The 13,734-nt window shown below is 48.0% G+C and overlaps 1 protein-coding gene and 1 long non-coding RNA gene across 2 annotated transcripts; both read left to right on the top strand.

The window, feature by feature from the left end:
* Window positions 1-5,186: 5,186 nt before the first annotated feature.
* SAP18 (Sin3A associated protein 18) lies at window positions 5,187-8,419 on the top strand. Its single transcript, XM_065678555.1, has 4 exons — window positions 5,187-5,296; window positions 5,455-5,564; window positions 7,097-7,219; window positions 7,924-8,419. The coding sequence occupies exons 1-4, from the start codon at window positions 5,225-5,227 to the stop codon at window positions 8,078-8,080; spliced, it is 462 nt and encodes a 153-aa protein (XP_065534627.1). The 5' UTR covers window positions 5,187-5,224; the 3' UTR covers window positions 8,081-8,419.
* A 901-nt stretch (window positions 8,420-9,320) lies between these two features.
* Window positions 9,321-13,230, top strand: LOC136013946 (uncharacterized). Its single transcript, XR_010612454.1, has 3 exons — window positions 9,321-10,216; window positions 12,633-12,823; window positions 12,984-13,230. It is a non-coding gene; the product is annotated as an uncharacterized LOC136013946 (long non-coding RNA).
* Window positions 13,231-13,734: the final 504 nt, after the last annotated feature.

Below are 13,734 nucleotides of genomic sequence, written 5' to 3'. Positions count from 1 at the left end.
CAGTAGTAAGCTGCCCCAGTGAAGGAAAACCAGAAACATAGCTATAAGGACACAAAGGCAGGGGCCCATGCTGCTGACATGACTGCAGTGAATCACAGGCTGACCAACTTCTGATGATGGTTGTCCTCTCTATAGAACACTTCTCATACACAATTTTAAAGATTTCTACTTATTGCAATGATAACCCATTTATTCCTCCCTTACAGAACACAAACATTTCTGTACTGAGGTAATTTCATACAAACAGTAGGGGGGAAATCAAGAATCTATGGTAGAGTATTACCCAAGTTATAAAAGCAGTTTATTACTCTATTGTGTGTCTAAAATTTCTGGAACATTGTAGCAGATGTATTTTACAGAGAAATGACCACACGTTTTAATGAAATCCAGGTTCAGATTCTGGCAACATTTCTTCCTTAATTTTATCTTTTGTAACTGAGTCTACTACCCCACCAGGAGAAATCAATAGAATATTTAGTACATCTCACCATCACACCTTCATGTGTATTTGCATAGAGAAGAAAATAACTCCACATAACAGACGGGGACTTACTTTTTCTTTACTTGAAACTAAATTCTGTTGTCTGCTGATGATTACATGTTCCAGTTTGTTCTTGTCTCTTCCAGATGAAATTCAAGCAGCCATTACAATTTCTGCTGGACCTCTCTTGTGTAACATAAACTCCCTTGTTGATTTAGATTGCGAGCAGTGCTGCACTGGGTTCCTGCTCTCCAGCTGCCTCCTTACACTGCTTGGAGTCACATCCTGCATCCCTCAGTGGTGCACACCACAAGGAACAGTACCCTAAGGAAAATAAAAAAGAGTCCCAGTTCCTGTGCCCAGGCCTGTTGCAGAGTGCAGGAACACTGTGGACATCATTCTGAATCCCTTGCACACCCAGCTGCATCAGGTACAGTTCCGCTGACCAGTATTAGTTTGCCTGTGCCAGCTACGGATAAAACACAGGTCTTTAAAAAGATTTTAGTTCAGTCAAATCTGTTTGCTTTATGAGACCATTCTAACACAAAAGTAAGTATGTGGATGCTGCTGGTTTTCATACAAACCACTGTAGGTATTTAAAAGAAACAAAAAATAACAGACATCTGAGTGATTACGCTCATCTGCCTAATATATTACTCCTGGAAACATTTTTTCTGAAACTGAAAAAAGAAGCATCCTGAGGATGCTCTTTCAGGAAACACCTGATGTGGAACAGCTCTATCTGAATGGCACAATTATAACACTTGGCAACATCACAAACATCTTTAAACAAGTATGGAGGCAAGTATGGCAAGTATGAGACAGCCTGTTTACAAGGCACACCAGTGGCTCTGCCTTGCACACCCTGCCTGCGTCCTGAAGCATGCCCAATGCTTCGCAGACTGACCGGTGCTCCTGTCACATTAGCAGTTAAATAACTGTAGTACTGTATAACACTAAGTCATCTTCAACGTGTTCTTATTAACTTGCGGTCCTTCTGGTGACTTTAAGAGAAGAAAGAATAAAACATAGAAGCAACCTATACACAAGTGTACATTACCTCCAGGCATCTAAGTCTTGGTGCTCCTGAATTAGGGTGCTGCTATGGGGTCCCCACATGCTCTACACATACAGCAACAGAGTCCTGTACATCATAGATGAAGAGCCCTGCTAGTTTTCACCACACTGACTCATATGCCTGCTGGTTCATGCAAGTTGAATAAGACCACAGAAGGCCAACAGTTACAATGCATTTTGTGAGCCCAAATCATCTCAATGCAAAACAGGGCAGTGAACAAGAACTGCAGCTTCAGTGAAAACAGTATAAGTTTCTGGCAGCACTAAAGGCTTCTTGAAATCCACAGTAACATTGGTATGAAACACAGGAAATTAAAACACTGTCATGAAATCAAAACACTGTCATGAAATCTACTGCACAAAGCAACCAGAACATGAAACATATCTGTGATGTGAGCATGACACAAAGTGTAGAAAATATTAGCAATTTTATTTGCAAAGAAAACATGACAGTGCTCTCCCACCACAAATCAAAGCCAGTTTGCAGCAGAAGCTCCATCGAATTTGAGACTTTGCTTGCTCAGCTGATTGTAAAGATGTGTGAAAGATGACTGTGCTGTTGCCAACACTGGGTAGTTTAATCTTCCACAACCAAGATAAAGACCAAGTCCTCTATCAAACAAGCTTTAGGGGATACACACACAAGCATGAAGAATTAAGGAGCAATATATAGCCCTGGTTAGAAAGAACTCACAAACACACCTGATAAGCCAGAAGCTTTCTGGGCTGTGAGCGCACAGTGAAGGCAGCTCATGTTAAGTTTCTCATCAACCGACACCCCCAAGTCCTTCTCCACAGGGCTGCTCTAAATCTCTTCTCTGCCCAACCTGCAGCTGTGCCTGGGATTGCTCCGACCCAGGTGTAGGACCTTGCACTTGTCTTAGTTGAACTTCATGAGGTTGGCATTGGCCACCTCACAAATGTGTCAAGGTCCTTCTGGATGGTATCCCTTCCCTCTATTGTATCAACTGAACCACATAACCTAGTGTTGTCAGCAGACTTGCCGAGGGCGCATTTAATCCCACTGTCCGTGCTGCCAACAAAGATGTTGAACAGGATCACTCCCAAACACCGGTCCCTGAGGGGCACCACTCATTACTGGTCTCCAATTGGACATTGAGCCATTGACCACAACTCTTTGCGTGTGGCCATCCAGCCAGTTCTTTATCCACCGAGTGGTCCATCCATCAAATTTATGTCTCTCCAGTTTAGAGACAAGGATGTTGTGTGGGACAGCGCCAAATGATTTGCACAAGTTCATTTGATGTTCATACATCCTTGTTAGCCCCCTGCAGAACTCCAAAGTGGTTCTGAGTAGGGACATCAGATTTTGGAGGAAGCCCCTTGCTTGTAATTGTCCTCTTCCTTTTTTTGCTGTGAGTTTTGTTACTAGCTCCCAGCTTCCCGGGGTAACGGCCTCCTTTCCTCCATGAGCTACGATGGATGCTTGAGGCCCCTGCACAGTTCGGGCCTGGAGCAGGCAGCGCTGCTTCCTCTCCGCTTCCCTGACACCTTGCAGCCCATTGACAGCGTCCCGCAGCTCAGCCCCTGCTGCAGGGAGCACCGGGCGCAGCCCTGCCCATTGCGCACCCTCCCCTCACGAGCCCAGCGCAGGCACTCTCTGCCCCCGAGCTCCGCGCTGCAGCCTCCCCTCTCATCGGCTCTGCCTGGTGCCGACGCTGCCACCGCCGGGGCAGCCAGCGCAGAGCTCCCAGAGCGGGCCCTGCTCATGAGGCGACCGCTCACGGCCCCCCCCCCCGCTGCCCGACGGCCCCGCCACGCCCCCACTGCCCGCCCTGTTCGCCGCGATCCCGGTCCCTTGCGCTCCCTGGGGCGGATTTTTCCCCGCTCAGGGCGGGGCCGCCCCTCCTGGCTCCGCCCCCTGTGAGTCCCCGCCCGCCCCAGCGGAGCTGCCGGCTCCTGGGCACGGCCTGTGCGGGGCTTGAGGCTCCCTCGGTGGCTCCCTCCGCTCTGAATTGAGGCTCCTGGACGCGGTGCTTCTCTCGGCTCCGCTCCCGTGTTGAAGGCGTCCTGAGCTGTAAGGTGCGGACAGACTGGGAGAGCTGAAACCGTTCAGCTGTGAAAGACGGCTCGGGCGATCCTGTCACAGTGTATCAACACCTGACGGGGGCGCGTCCGAAAGGAAGATTCTAACCACAGTGGTGCCCAGCGACGGAACCAGAGGCAATGTCAGAGCCAGACCGAAGGGGGCTTGGAGCAACCTGGTGTAGTGGAAGGTGTCCCTGCCTGTCGCTGGGGCTTGGAACTAATTGAGCTTTAAGGTCCCTTCCAACCCAAACCATTCAAAGTCTGTGATGCTGTGAATGGGCACATACTGAGGTATGAGAAATTTTAAATATAATAAAAATCAACCATTTTTTCTTTTTTTTAATGTGATGGTGCCTGGGCGCTAGAGCAGGTGCAGCCTGGAGGTCTCAATCTTTGCACATACTCACAACCCACCCAGACCTGGCCCTGAGCAACCGGCCCTTACTGATCCTGCCATTAACAGGGGTTTGGGTTAGGCAGCTCTCTCCAGGGCTCCCTTTGCAATTCTATGAGCTTCTGATATTTGGCTATTTTGCACCTGCAAACACATACATTTGTCTATTGTTTTACAGAAAAAAAATATTATTCTTGAGAAATAAATTTACAGCATTTGAGGAAATAATGCAAGTGTAAATTCTATGAAAACAAACTAACAACTTTCCTCCCCCTTCTGAGTAAGACAACTCTCAACATTTAAAAGAAGTTGAAATACACATCCCCTTCCTACTTATTTTTTAAGACACAACTACAGATTTGGATTTAACCTAATACAAAATTACTGGAAAAACAAGACTATAAGTAGAATGTATATGCATTTGATCTTTCCTCAATGTAATATTAAAGGAAGCTAAATCCTAAATATGATTTACCCCTAATTTATTTTAATCTACTGTTAGTTACAGTGGTTGATTGTGTTTACCTACATTAGACATGCTTAATGTGCCTCCATACAGAAAGCGGGTTTTTTTCCAAGAAATGACAATCAGTGGCTTAATAAAAGCTTTTCTAAGTATTACAAAACACAGGCAATGATGCAGGGTGTAACACTGAGCAGAGCGAGGGGAGGAGGCTCAGGCAGTGCATCCTCATCCCTGCCAGCTGCAGCTGGAGAATGCAAACCCCGCTCAGATCAGCGACCCAATCCCAGGTGTTCACAGGCCTCAGCAGCAGCACATGAAGCTGCGTCAGGCACCCGCTCCTCGCTGCGCCGCGGCAGCTGCAGAGCCAGCACAGCCTTAGCTGGAACTGGGTCCACGAGCCCGCCTGGCGCACCCCGTGCCCGCACAGCACGGGCACATCCGCCGTCTCGCAGGCTGCGCTCAGTAGCGATGCGCTGCCGGCTGCGAGGGCCGAGCGCCAGGACCCCGAGAGCCACAACCACTACGCGGCCGGGAAGGAGAGGCACTGTCCGGGCAGTTCCGAGCACCCTTCCCCTCACACCCCGGAGAAACCCACACACCTACCACCTACCACCTACCACCTACCACAGCGCCCCAAGCCCACGATCGCACCGCCCCCCCGCCCGTCGCCGCTCTCTCCGTCTTCCCTCTCGCGAGAGCTGAGGTACGTAGCAGGACATCCGGGGCCTTTCACCGGGTGTTTGCGCGGTGGGGCAAGATGGCGGTGGAGTCGCGCGTCACGCAGGAGGAGATCAAGAAGGAGCCGGAGAAGCCGATCGACCGGGAGAAGGTGTGGGGCGGCGGGTGCTGCGCGGCTTTGGGCGCGGCGGAAGGGGAAGGGGAAGGGGAAGGGGAAGGTGTGCGGCGGCGCTGTGAGGCCTTGTGCGGGGAGCGGGGTGAGGGGTTCGGCGCTAGCGAGCGGTTGCTCACCCGCGTCTCGCCTCACAGACGTGCCCGTTGCTGCTTCGCGTCTTCACCACCAACAACGGGCGGCACCACCGCATGGACGAGTTCTCCCGCGGCAACGTGCCCTCCAGCGAGCTGCAGATCTACACCTGGTGAGTGCGCGGTGGGGCCTGGCCCCTGCCCGGGAGGAGCGGAACGCTGCTCGGGAGCGCGCTCCGGAGGGCTGCCGGGGCGGGTGAGCACCTGGTCCGGCGCTCCGCCAACGGGAGGGGATGGGCGCTGTTTGAAGCAGGAGCTGCGGGGGAGCTGTCGCGGGGCCGCTGTGCGAGGTGCTGGTTGCCCCCGCCGGAACTCGGTGCGGTAGGATTGCCGGTTATGGAGGCATGTAACCAGAGGCTGATGCATGGCTTATTTTCTGTTATCACAACGAATCTATTCAATACAGGGGTTCTGCTTTAGCTAATACTGAAATTTCATTCTAATAACTCCGTTTTTTCAGCAGAAGTAACTGTCCCAGGATGCTTGGCCTGTTGTGTGAATGGTGCGTAGGTTTAAGGCAGAGCCTCTTGAGGGTAGAAGAGTGTGTTTCTTTTTGTGTGGTCTGGTAGTAGTGCTTTAACTGCTGCCTGCTAAGAGAGCTGCTTTTTCTTATTTTCAGATCCAGTTTGGAGAGCTATTTTAGTCTGCGTTGCAAACACATTAGTTTTTGTTTGTAGTAATACAAAAAAAGCTTTTGAAAGTGAATTATGCTACTCCTTTCATCTTTATCCTTCATGATGTGTGCTAAAGTTATAGCTTGTATATCTTATGGTTGAACAAATCCATTTTTGGGGCTAGCAAAGCATGCTGTTCTAGCTTCTTCATGGGATTCATGGACTCAGTTCAGGCTATTGATGGTGTCTGAGCTGTTCACAGAAGTCAGAATGGTCATTGTCTGTCAACACACTGTTCCTTGGTCACTTGAAGCTTGGAGTCAATGTACAATCTGTATAATTAGTTGCAATGATTGAGCCCTTTTGTTCTTGGAAGTCTAGAAATGAGCTTCAGTCCTGCTCTGGTTGAAGGCTGGGGAAAGGAGGAGTGCTGCCTCTTGCAGCAGAAACGGAAATCTTGATGAAATGGAAAACTTTTTTTTTTTTTTCTTATTTTCTTACATGTCTTTTAATATTCAAGAAAATAATTTAACATGGATGTCAGTTTAAGTGAGGAAACTGTTAAACTCTTCGTTATATAAATGCATTAAAAAAAATTATAGACCTTCACTGTTTGAATGGCAGCTCTTTTGAGAGACTTGGAAAAGCAGATGTTGAAATGTATATGGAGATTAAGAGATTTGTCTTGATCTTGATCTAATGAGAAGCTACATTTGCAGTGGACTGTGCTTCTAGTGCACAATAAGTGGTGAATTCTCCCAGGTGTTATAATCAATATCTAGAGCAGCTTCTTGGTACTTGTTGGTTAGATCACAAATGTGTACAGTGGAGCTGTGAAATCAGCACCCCCCAGTAGCCAGAATGTAAGATCTTGCTCTCCTTTGTGTACCAACAGAAAGTATGCAAAGGCAAGGAAATGTGTGGTTAAGTCATAGCCATATATTGATTCCATCTTGAATGGGTTTTGGGAAATTTCTTATTGCTGTTTCTTTTGAGAACATGAACCTCTTTGGCTTGTTTGTTTAATGTAGGATGGACGCAACCCTGAAAGAGCTGACCAGCTTAGTGAAAGAAGTGTACCCAGAAGCACGGAAGAAGGGCACTCACTTCAATTTTGCAATTGTTTTTACAGATCTCAAGAGGCCTGGGTATAGGTAAATGGCATTTTTTCTCGGTGTTAATAGGAGACTTCAGGCACCAGAGCAGTATATTATTTTTCATTAACACAGATTTGAAAGTTCAGGGCCCATATATCAGATTTCTGAAGTTCTTGACAACAAAGGGTGTGATGACTGCTGCTAACTCTGCATTTTAATTGGTGACCATTGTTGTTAATGTGCTCTCAAAGCAGTGTGTGCTTGAGGCTTTGTTCAATGTTGGCAACCACCAGAACACTGACCTCCAGCTGGAGATAAAGCTGTTGCTGTTACTAGGAGACCTGGTGGGTCTGGCATCTGAGAATGCATTTCAGTTTCAGCAGTGATCTTGTTGCAGATACTGATCTTCCTAGATGGTATGAGCTAGCCTTTGTCAGCTACCACTGAATACATCCTGTTCTGTAATCTGTGGGGTCATCTTCTCTGCCAGGATGGAAGGGGGTGTGGGGTTCTCTCTCGTAGTTAACTTGGTAACAGTAGAGGGTACCCTCACCCCTCTGTTCCATCAAGAAGAGGACTTGGTGTAGCTCTTCCTAATCATCTGCTACTGGAGAGAAAAGCTCCAGCATCAAGTGTATGTCACTAAATACAGCTCGGAGAATGGCTTGGGGAGGTGGTTGTGAGCTGATACAGTTCCTGTTCTGCGTATCAGGAGAGATTTGCCTCTGCTCACTAACTTGTGTTTCCTCTCCTGCACACAGGGTGAAGGAGATTGGCAGCACAATGTCGGGTAGGAAAGGCACAGATGATTCCATGACATTGCAGTCTCAGAAATTCCAGATAGGAGACTACCTGGATATAGCAATTACTCCTCCGAATCGTGCACCACCCCCATCAAGCCGCATGAGACCGTATTAAGCCACTGTTTCTCTGTATGGCCACATCTTCTGTCTACTCCTACTTGCTGTTCTAAAGCAGGCTTTTTTTTTTTTTTCTGCTTTTGTTGCTAAGCAGGAACACCTGAAGACGAAGCAAAGCATCAGAAATGAAAGTTAACTTTTCAACTTTAACTTTTAGTTTGTTTAGGAGAAACACTTCTCTTTAGCAGTGCCATCATCCTATCCCCAAGTGTTACAGTTTGAACATGAAGTTAGTGTGTCCAGTGTTTCAAGATTTCCATGAAATATGACCAGAAGGCTTACAGGTGTTCTGTTGTTCTGTCTTGTTTGGAATAAAGATGGATGCTGTTGATCTTTTGATGGTGTGGTGGTGTTTGGTTTTGTTTTTGTTAAAGTGCAAGTCAGCTTTTAAGCAGAAGTTGAAAGGCGGGCTAGAGCCTTTATCTGGTAACTCCTGGGCTCAAGGAGTGAAGGGAGGTGGCCTAATGGGGATTCTGTGTAGAATATTTCTGAGTTTGGAGGATGAGCATTTGAGCAGTGTGGTCAAAGGCAGTGCTGCTCTCCTTGCTGTTGTAGGTATGTTGACAGAGGAAAGTCAGAGATGAGCTGTGTACAGCTTCCTGTGCTGCAGGAGTGTGAGGGGAGCCAGGGCAGACTCCTGTGGCTTGCAGGGGTTGCTCCAGCTTGTGCCAAGATCATAACAGTCCACAGATCAGGAGTGATCTGGGTGACACCAGTATATCCCAGGGTGCTGAGGAGCTGGTGGCCTTAGCAGAGGAAGATGTGGTTCAGCACACTTGCTCATCAGCCTTAGTTTAGTACTGGAGAACTAGTGGTACCTTTAGAACTGGAAAGTATAAAGGTGTCTTTGAAGGTCTTCCTTAGAACAGTGGTCTCCAAACATTTCTTCTTTTTTGAAATCACATATCCCTATTGGTATAAAATTTCTGAGTGTGCACCCCCAAGGTTATTTATAAACTAATACTGTACTGATTCGTACATTAAAAACTACACCAAAATAGGTGTAGAAGGGTGAAATACTGCTCATGTGTACCACTTTTTCTTGTCTTGTGCACCCCAGTTTGAAGACATCTGTCTCGGAAGATGGGAATAGCTGCAGAGGCCTGGCCAGAAGACATCTGGTGTTCTCAGGTTGAGGACTGCTGAAGACACAGTGGCAAGTGCTTTGCCCTGAGGTGCTCTTGCCTGCAGTTCAGATGAACTGTGAGGAGGTGAGGCAGGTCTGTGCTCTGGCAGTGCGTGTGGGAGTCCTGACTTTGACCACCAGGTTCTTCTTTGCCAAGCAAACCCTTAGGTTGGAGGCAGCTGCTCGCATACCTGTATCTCCTGGGCTGTTGACCACAAGCAATATATTGTCAGCATACACCAACCAAGAAAACAATACCCAGTTTTGACATCCAGAACTCTAGGGAAAGCGAGTACTGTAGCGTCTTTCCCTTGGTTATTTTCTGTGTATCTAATGAATATATAGGATTTTTAACCCTGCACTGGCTGGTCTGTGCTGGGTACATCTTGCTGCTTAGCCCTCAGTGAGGTGGCTTTTCACAAACACTTTAAACTTGTATTGAGTACCAGTTGCTCAATTTACTTCAGTCATTGAGTGTAGGGAGCCAAGGAGCTGTGAGGTGTCAAGGTTCAAGGCTGTTCTGTGATTAAAAAGTACTGATGAAGCTGGATGGTGTTGGGGGTGTTCAGCAACTTCTAGAATCTCAGACTTGACAAAGGGGGTGGCCAAGGTGTCTTGCTTGTCCATGGGGAATCTGGAATGCCTGGTGCTTTCTTGAGGAGCAGGAGAAGGAAGGGATGACCCATCTCCCAGTAAATCAGTGCAACATGGGAAGGTAGGGCTGTGGCTTCCCATAGCTCAGTGCTTGTCAGTTTCTTCTGCTACTGCAGGGGACATCTTGGAGAGGTGCAGGTGCCCCATGGTGCACAGAAGGCCCCAGCTGTACCTGGGTTGTGAGCCCAGTTGACCAATGGCATCTGGCCAGTCCAGAGAGAGCCAGGCACTTGTTTTCTGCAGGTTCTGCCCCTGTGTGCTCAGGGAAAGGTGAGCAGGAGTAGAAGCCGTAGCTGCTCCTTAGAGCTTTCCACTTCTTCACCTAAGGCCTTAGCAGAGCAGAGGCTGATTGAGGTAAGTGTTCCTGTTTGCTGGGGACAAGGCATCTGTGCAGAGTAGCCTGAGGGATTTTAGGTTCAGTTCTGCCTGTGGTTCATGCTCCTCTGTCCCCCTTCTCTGGCTTCTCAGTCAGTGAGGTGAGATTTCAGCCTTCCTGAATGACCCTCATTTGCAGAATTGCCTGCATCTGAGATACTTTCTCCCAAGATGGAAGAGGCTGAAAAATGCTCCCCACCCTTTCTGAAAGAGAGCTCAAGAGAAGACAATATAAATGCTGCTTTATAAAGGACTGAGCAGTGGTGGAACTGCTCTAGTGTGGCCAGAGGTGGGATGGGTGGGATGTTTTGCCAGGGTGCAGGCAGACACCTCTGGTGTAAGGGGGGAACACTGCTGCTGTGAGGAGCCCACATGTTGTATCAGCTCAGTGACTCCTGTGTCACCAGGAGCAGGTTTGGTCAGGCTTGGGCCTCCTGCCACCTGCTGCATCATGACCATCGGCTTCTGGCACCTTAAAGACCTGGGTAGACACAATGAAGACCACTGCTGTGTGGCTTGGTCACCACAGGGCATCATCTGTGCTGCAAAATGAGGTGAGCCCTGCAGCAACCAGCACGTGATTACAGAACTGCGCAGCCTCTCCCCAAAGGCAAGGAGGCACACAGGACTATGGGCATTTCCTCATTTTTGGGTCCTGGGTTTTGCTTTAATTGCATTTAAGGGTAATTCTCAAAAATAAATGTAGCCGATACATAAAGCAGCAGCAGCAAGGAAGCCTGTGTCTATGACTCAGCTGCTCTGAGAAGTGGCTTGGCTTTATTTGCTGCTGGATTGGGAGACATGGCCCAGTGAGGGCTTGTTCCTGCTCCAACTGGGCAGGTCTTTACACACTTAAGAGGAAAAGAGGAATAGCTACTGGCTTTGTATTCAGTAGCCCATGAAGCAAAATCACCAGGAAATGAACATGCAGAACTGCTTTCAGTAGCAAATACTGGAGCCTGACTACTTATGTTTGGAATTCATGCTATGGAGCCTCAGCTGGCCTCTTCCACAGCTGCTTTGGGATAAACATCTCTCAAAAAAGAGATTTTTCCCTCAACCACATTTGTTAAATTTTAAATTTAATAAATTGAAAAAAGGTGTATAAAAATGCCCTGTTTTCCCCCTTTTCTTTTTCTTGTACCAAGAACACCTCCTAACCATTACCTTGTTACACCTTACATAAATATTGCTGCTGCTCTTAATTTTTATCCAGACTTTCATTGAACAGGGGGAAGGGGGTGAATATTGCCCTTTGACATGCTCAGGACTTAAACAAAGGACTCTGTTTTCACAGTCCTTACAGGAGCAGAGCAGCCTTTCCAGTGGCAGCAGGACCCTTTATGAGTTCTTCTGCAGTGCTTTTTGGAGGGGCTGCCTGTGTCTCTGCTGAAGGAACTGATACCCAGCTTAATTCCCTCCCTAGCTCAGGAGTGAGGACAGCTGGCACACGCATGTTGCAGCACAGGTCACTGACATCAGACACCCTCCTTGCTCAGGCACCGTGTTCACTGTCTGACTGGAGCAGTTGCGGAGGCTTAAATTTTGCTTTACAGCTCTGGTCAAATGCAGAAATGGGCATGATGCAAGATGCAGAAGGAAAGCATTAGGTATTATCAGCAAGTTCTCACTCTTGCGGTGGAAAGTATGGAAAAATTAGAAGGTCTCTGAAACCCAGAGCGAGCAGATGACCACAGCTATGGCCAGGGTCAAAGAACAGTGCTGTAATGCAACAGCTAAGATAGGACATCCTGAAACCAAAGCAATTACCTGCTGCTGCTGTCTCAGCCCTTGTGTCTAGACATTATTGCACATCAGCTGGGTTAAAAAAATACAGAAAAAAAGCAGCATGAGTTCCCCCAACACGACGGGACCCTGAGGAATGTGGAAGTGCTCAGGGAACAGCAGTGTCAGGAAACCTTACCAAAGCAGCCCAACAGACAGGATACCATTCCCTGAGCAGCTTAAACTGCCAGTGAAGGAGATGTCCTAGCTCCTGCTGTCCCCAAGCCTCTCCCTTGCCTCAACACCCACCCCTGCCTTTGCAGGCAAGCGGTGATTTGGGCCGGTACAGAGTCTGTGAACAGTTTAACCTTGGAAACCGGCCATTAGTTCCCGGCGGCTGGGCAACAGGAATGGCTTCTCCTGCAGCCACAATTCTGTGATGCAACAGAGGGCAAGGCCCAGGAGCTGGGAAAGAGGAAAGGTGGGACTGTGCAGCAAGGCTTTAGACTGGTTCACAGCAATTGCATAAGCAAGCATTGGGCAGTGTAACCACAGGGCCTTAATTACAGGGCTGTAAGCCAGGAATACATTGTGTCAAAGATTAGGAAAGCTTTTGAAAACCTTCCTGGTGGGTATTCTGCAAGCTGCCCTTCACCTGGTCTTTCCTCAGAAGTGCCTGGGTAGCACAGCCTCTTCTTCCATGGACCTGCATGTGCACATTTCGGCTTCTTTAAAACTCTTCAACTTGAATTAGACAAGATCAAAGAAATTCATGGACATGGTCAGCTCCCTACCATGATGCCAGCTGCCTCTTTGTGAAAGCAGGTATTACTGTAAGGAGAGCACAGGAATCGTGTTTAAGTAAGTTGATAGATAACATAACCAGCATTTACTGATGTTTTCCTGGTAGGAAGTTGCATCCTGTGGTCTAACCTAACATATGTGTGATTCCATAGTGTGGCCACTGGATGTTGTCATTGCTCCTTATAAATTTCACAAGCTCTGTGTTATCCTCCCATAGGAAAAAAAGGGACTCCCAGAATACAAGGCAGCTTCAACATCACCTGCAGCTGTTGATGGAACACATGCAGCCACCATGAGTACCGGATCATCTGATTAATGACAACAGGGAGCAAAGCAAATATCACATCATACAGAAGATTTAAAGCATGCATGGAACTTTAAATAACCAAGGAAGCCTTTTACTGTGAGGGTGGTGAGGCACTGGAATGGGTTGCCCAGGGAGGTTGTGAGTGCTCCATCCCTGGCGGTGTTCAAGGCCAGGTTGGATGAAGCCTTGGGTGACATGGCTTAGTGGGAGGTGTCCCTGCCCATGGCAGGGGGCTGGAACTAGATGTGCTTAATGTCCTTTCCAACCCTAACTATTCTATGGTTCTATAAGCCTGGATGTCCTGGGTTTACCAGGAGCCGTTTTGCTCCTTCTTAGTAGCTGGTGCAAGCTCTGTGTTTTGACTTCCAGCCTGGGAACAGAGCTGATAACACCGATTGTAAGCTTGGAGGTAACTGGGAGTTACCTGGAAGGGCACGGTCTCTCTCTTTGGGGGCGGGGGGGTCGAGCTCGTTCAGCGGTGGTATTGTATTCTCTTCTCTTGTTATTTTCTCTTATCATTATTATCATTGGTGGTAGCAGCAGTGATTTGTGTTATACCTTAGTTACTGGGCTGTTCTTATCTCAACCCGTGGGAGTTACATTCTCTCACTTCTCCCCATCCATCCTGGAGCGGGGAGGGGCCGGGTGGGGAGGAAAGAAA

This window comes from Lathamus discolor, chromosome 4 (genome assembly GCF_037157495.1).
Source record: "Lathamus discolor isolate bLatDis1 chromosome 4, bLatDis1.hap1, whole genome shotgun sequence".
NCBI lineage: Eukaryota > Metazoa > Chordata > Aves > Psittaciformes > Psittacidae > Lathamus > Lathamus discolor.
Note: the sequence above shows the minus strand (reverse complement) of the source record. Positions and strands in the feature narration are given on the sequence as shown.

Coding starts and splice junctions, on each gene's coding strand:
- SAP18 (XM_065678555.1), top strand. CDS start 5,225: ATGGCGGTGGAGTCGCGCGTCACGCAGGAGGAGATCAAGAAGGAGCCG. Junction 5,297..5,454: donor AGCCGATCGACCGGGAGAAG/GTGTGGGGCGGC, acceptor CTCGCCTCACAG/ACGTGCCCGTTGCTGCTTCG. Junction 7,220..7,923: donor CTCAAGAGGCCTGGGTATAG/GTAAATGGCATT, acceptor TCCTGCACACAG/GGTGAAGGAGATTGGCAGCA.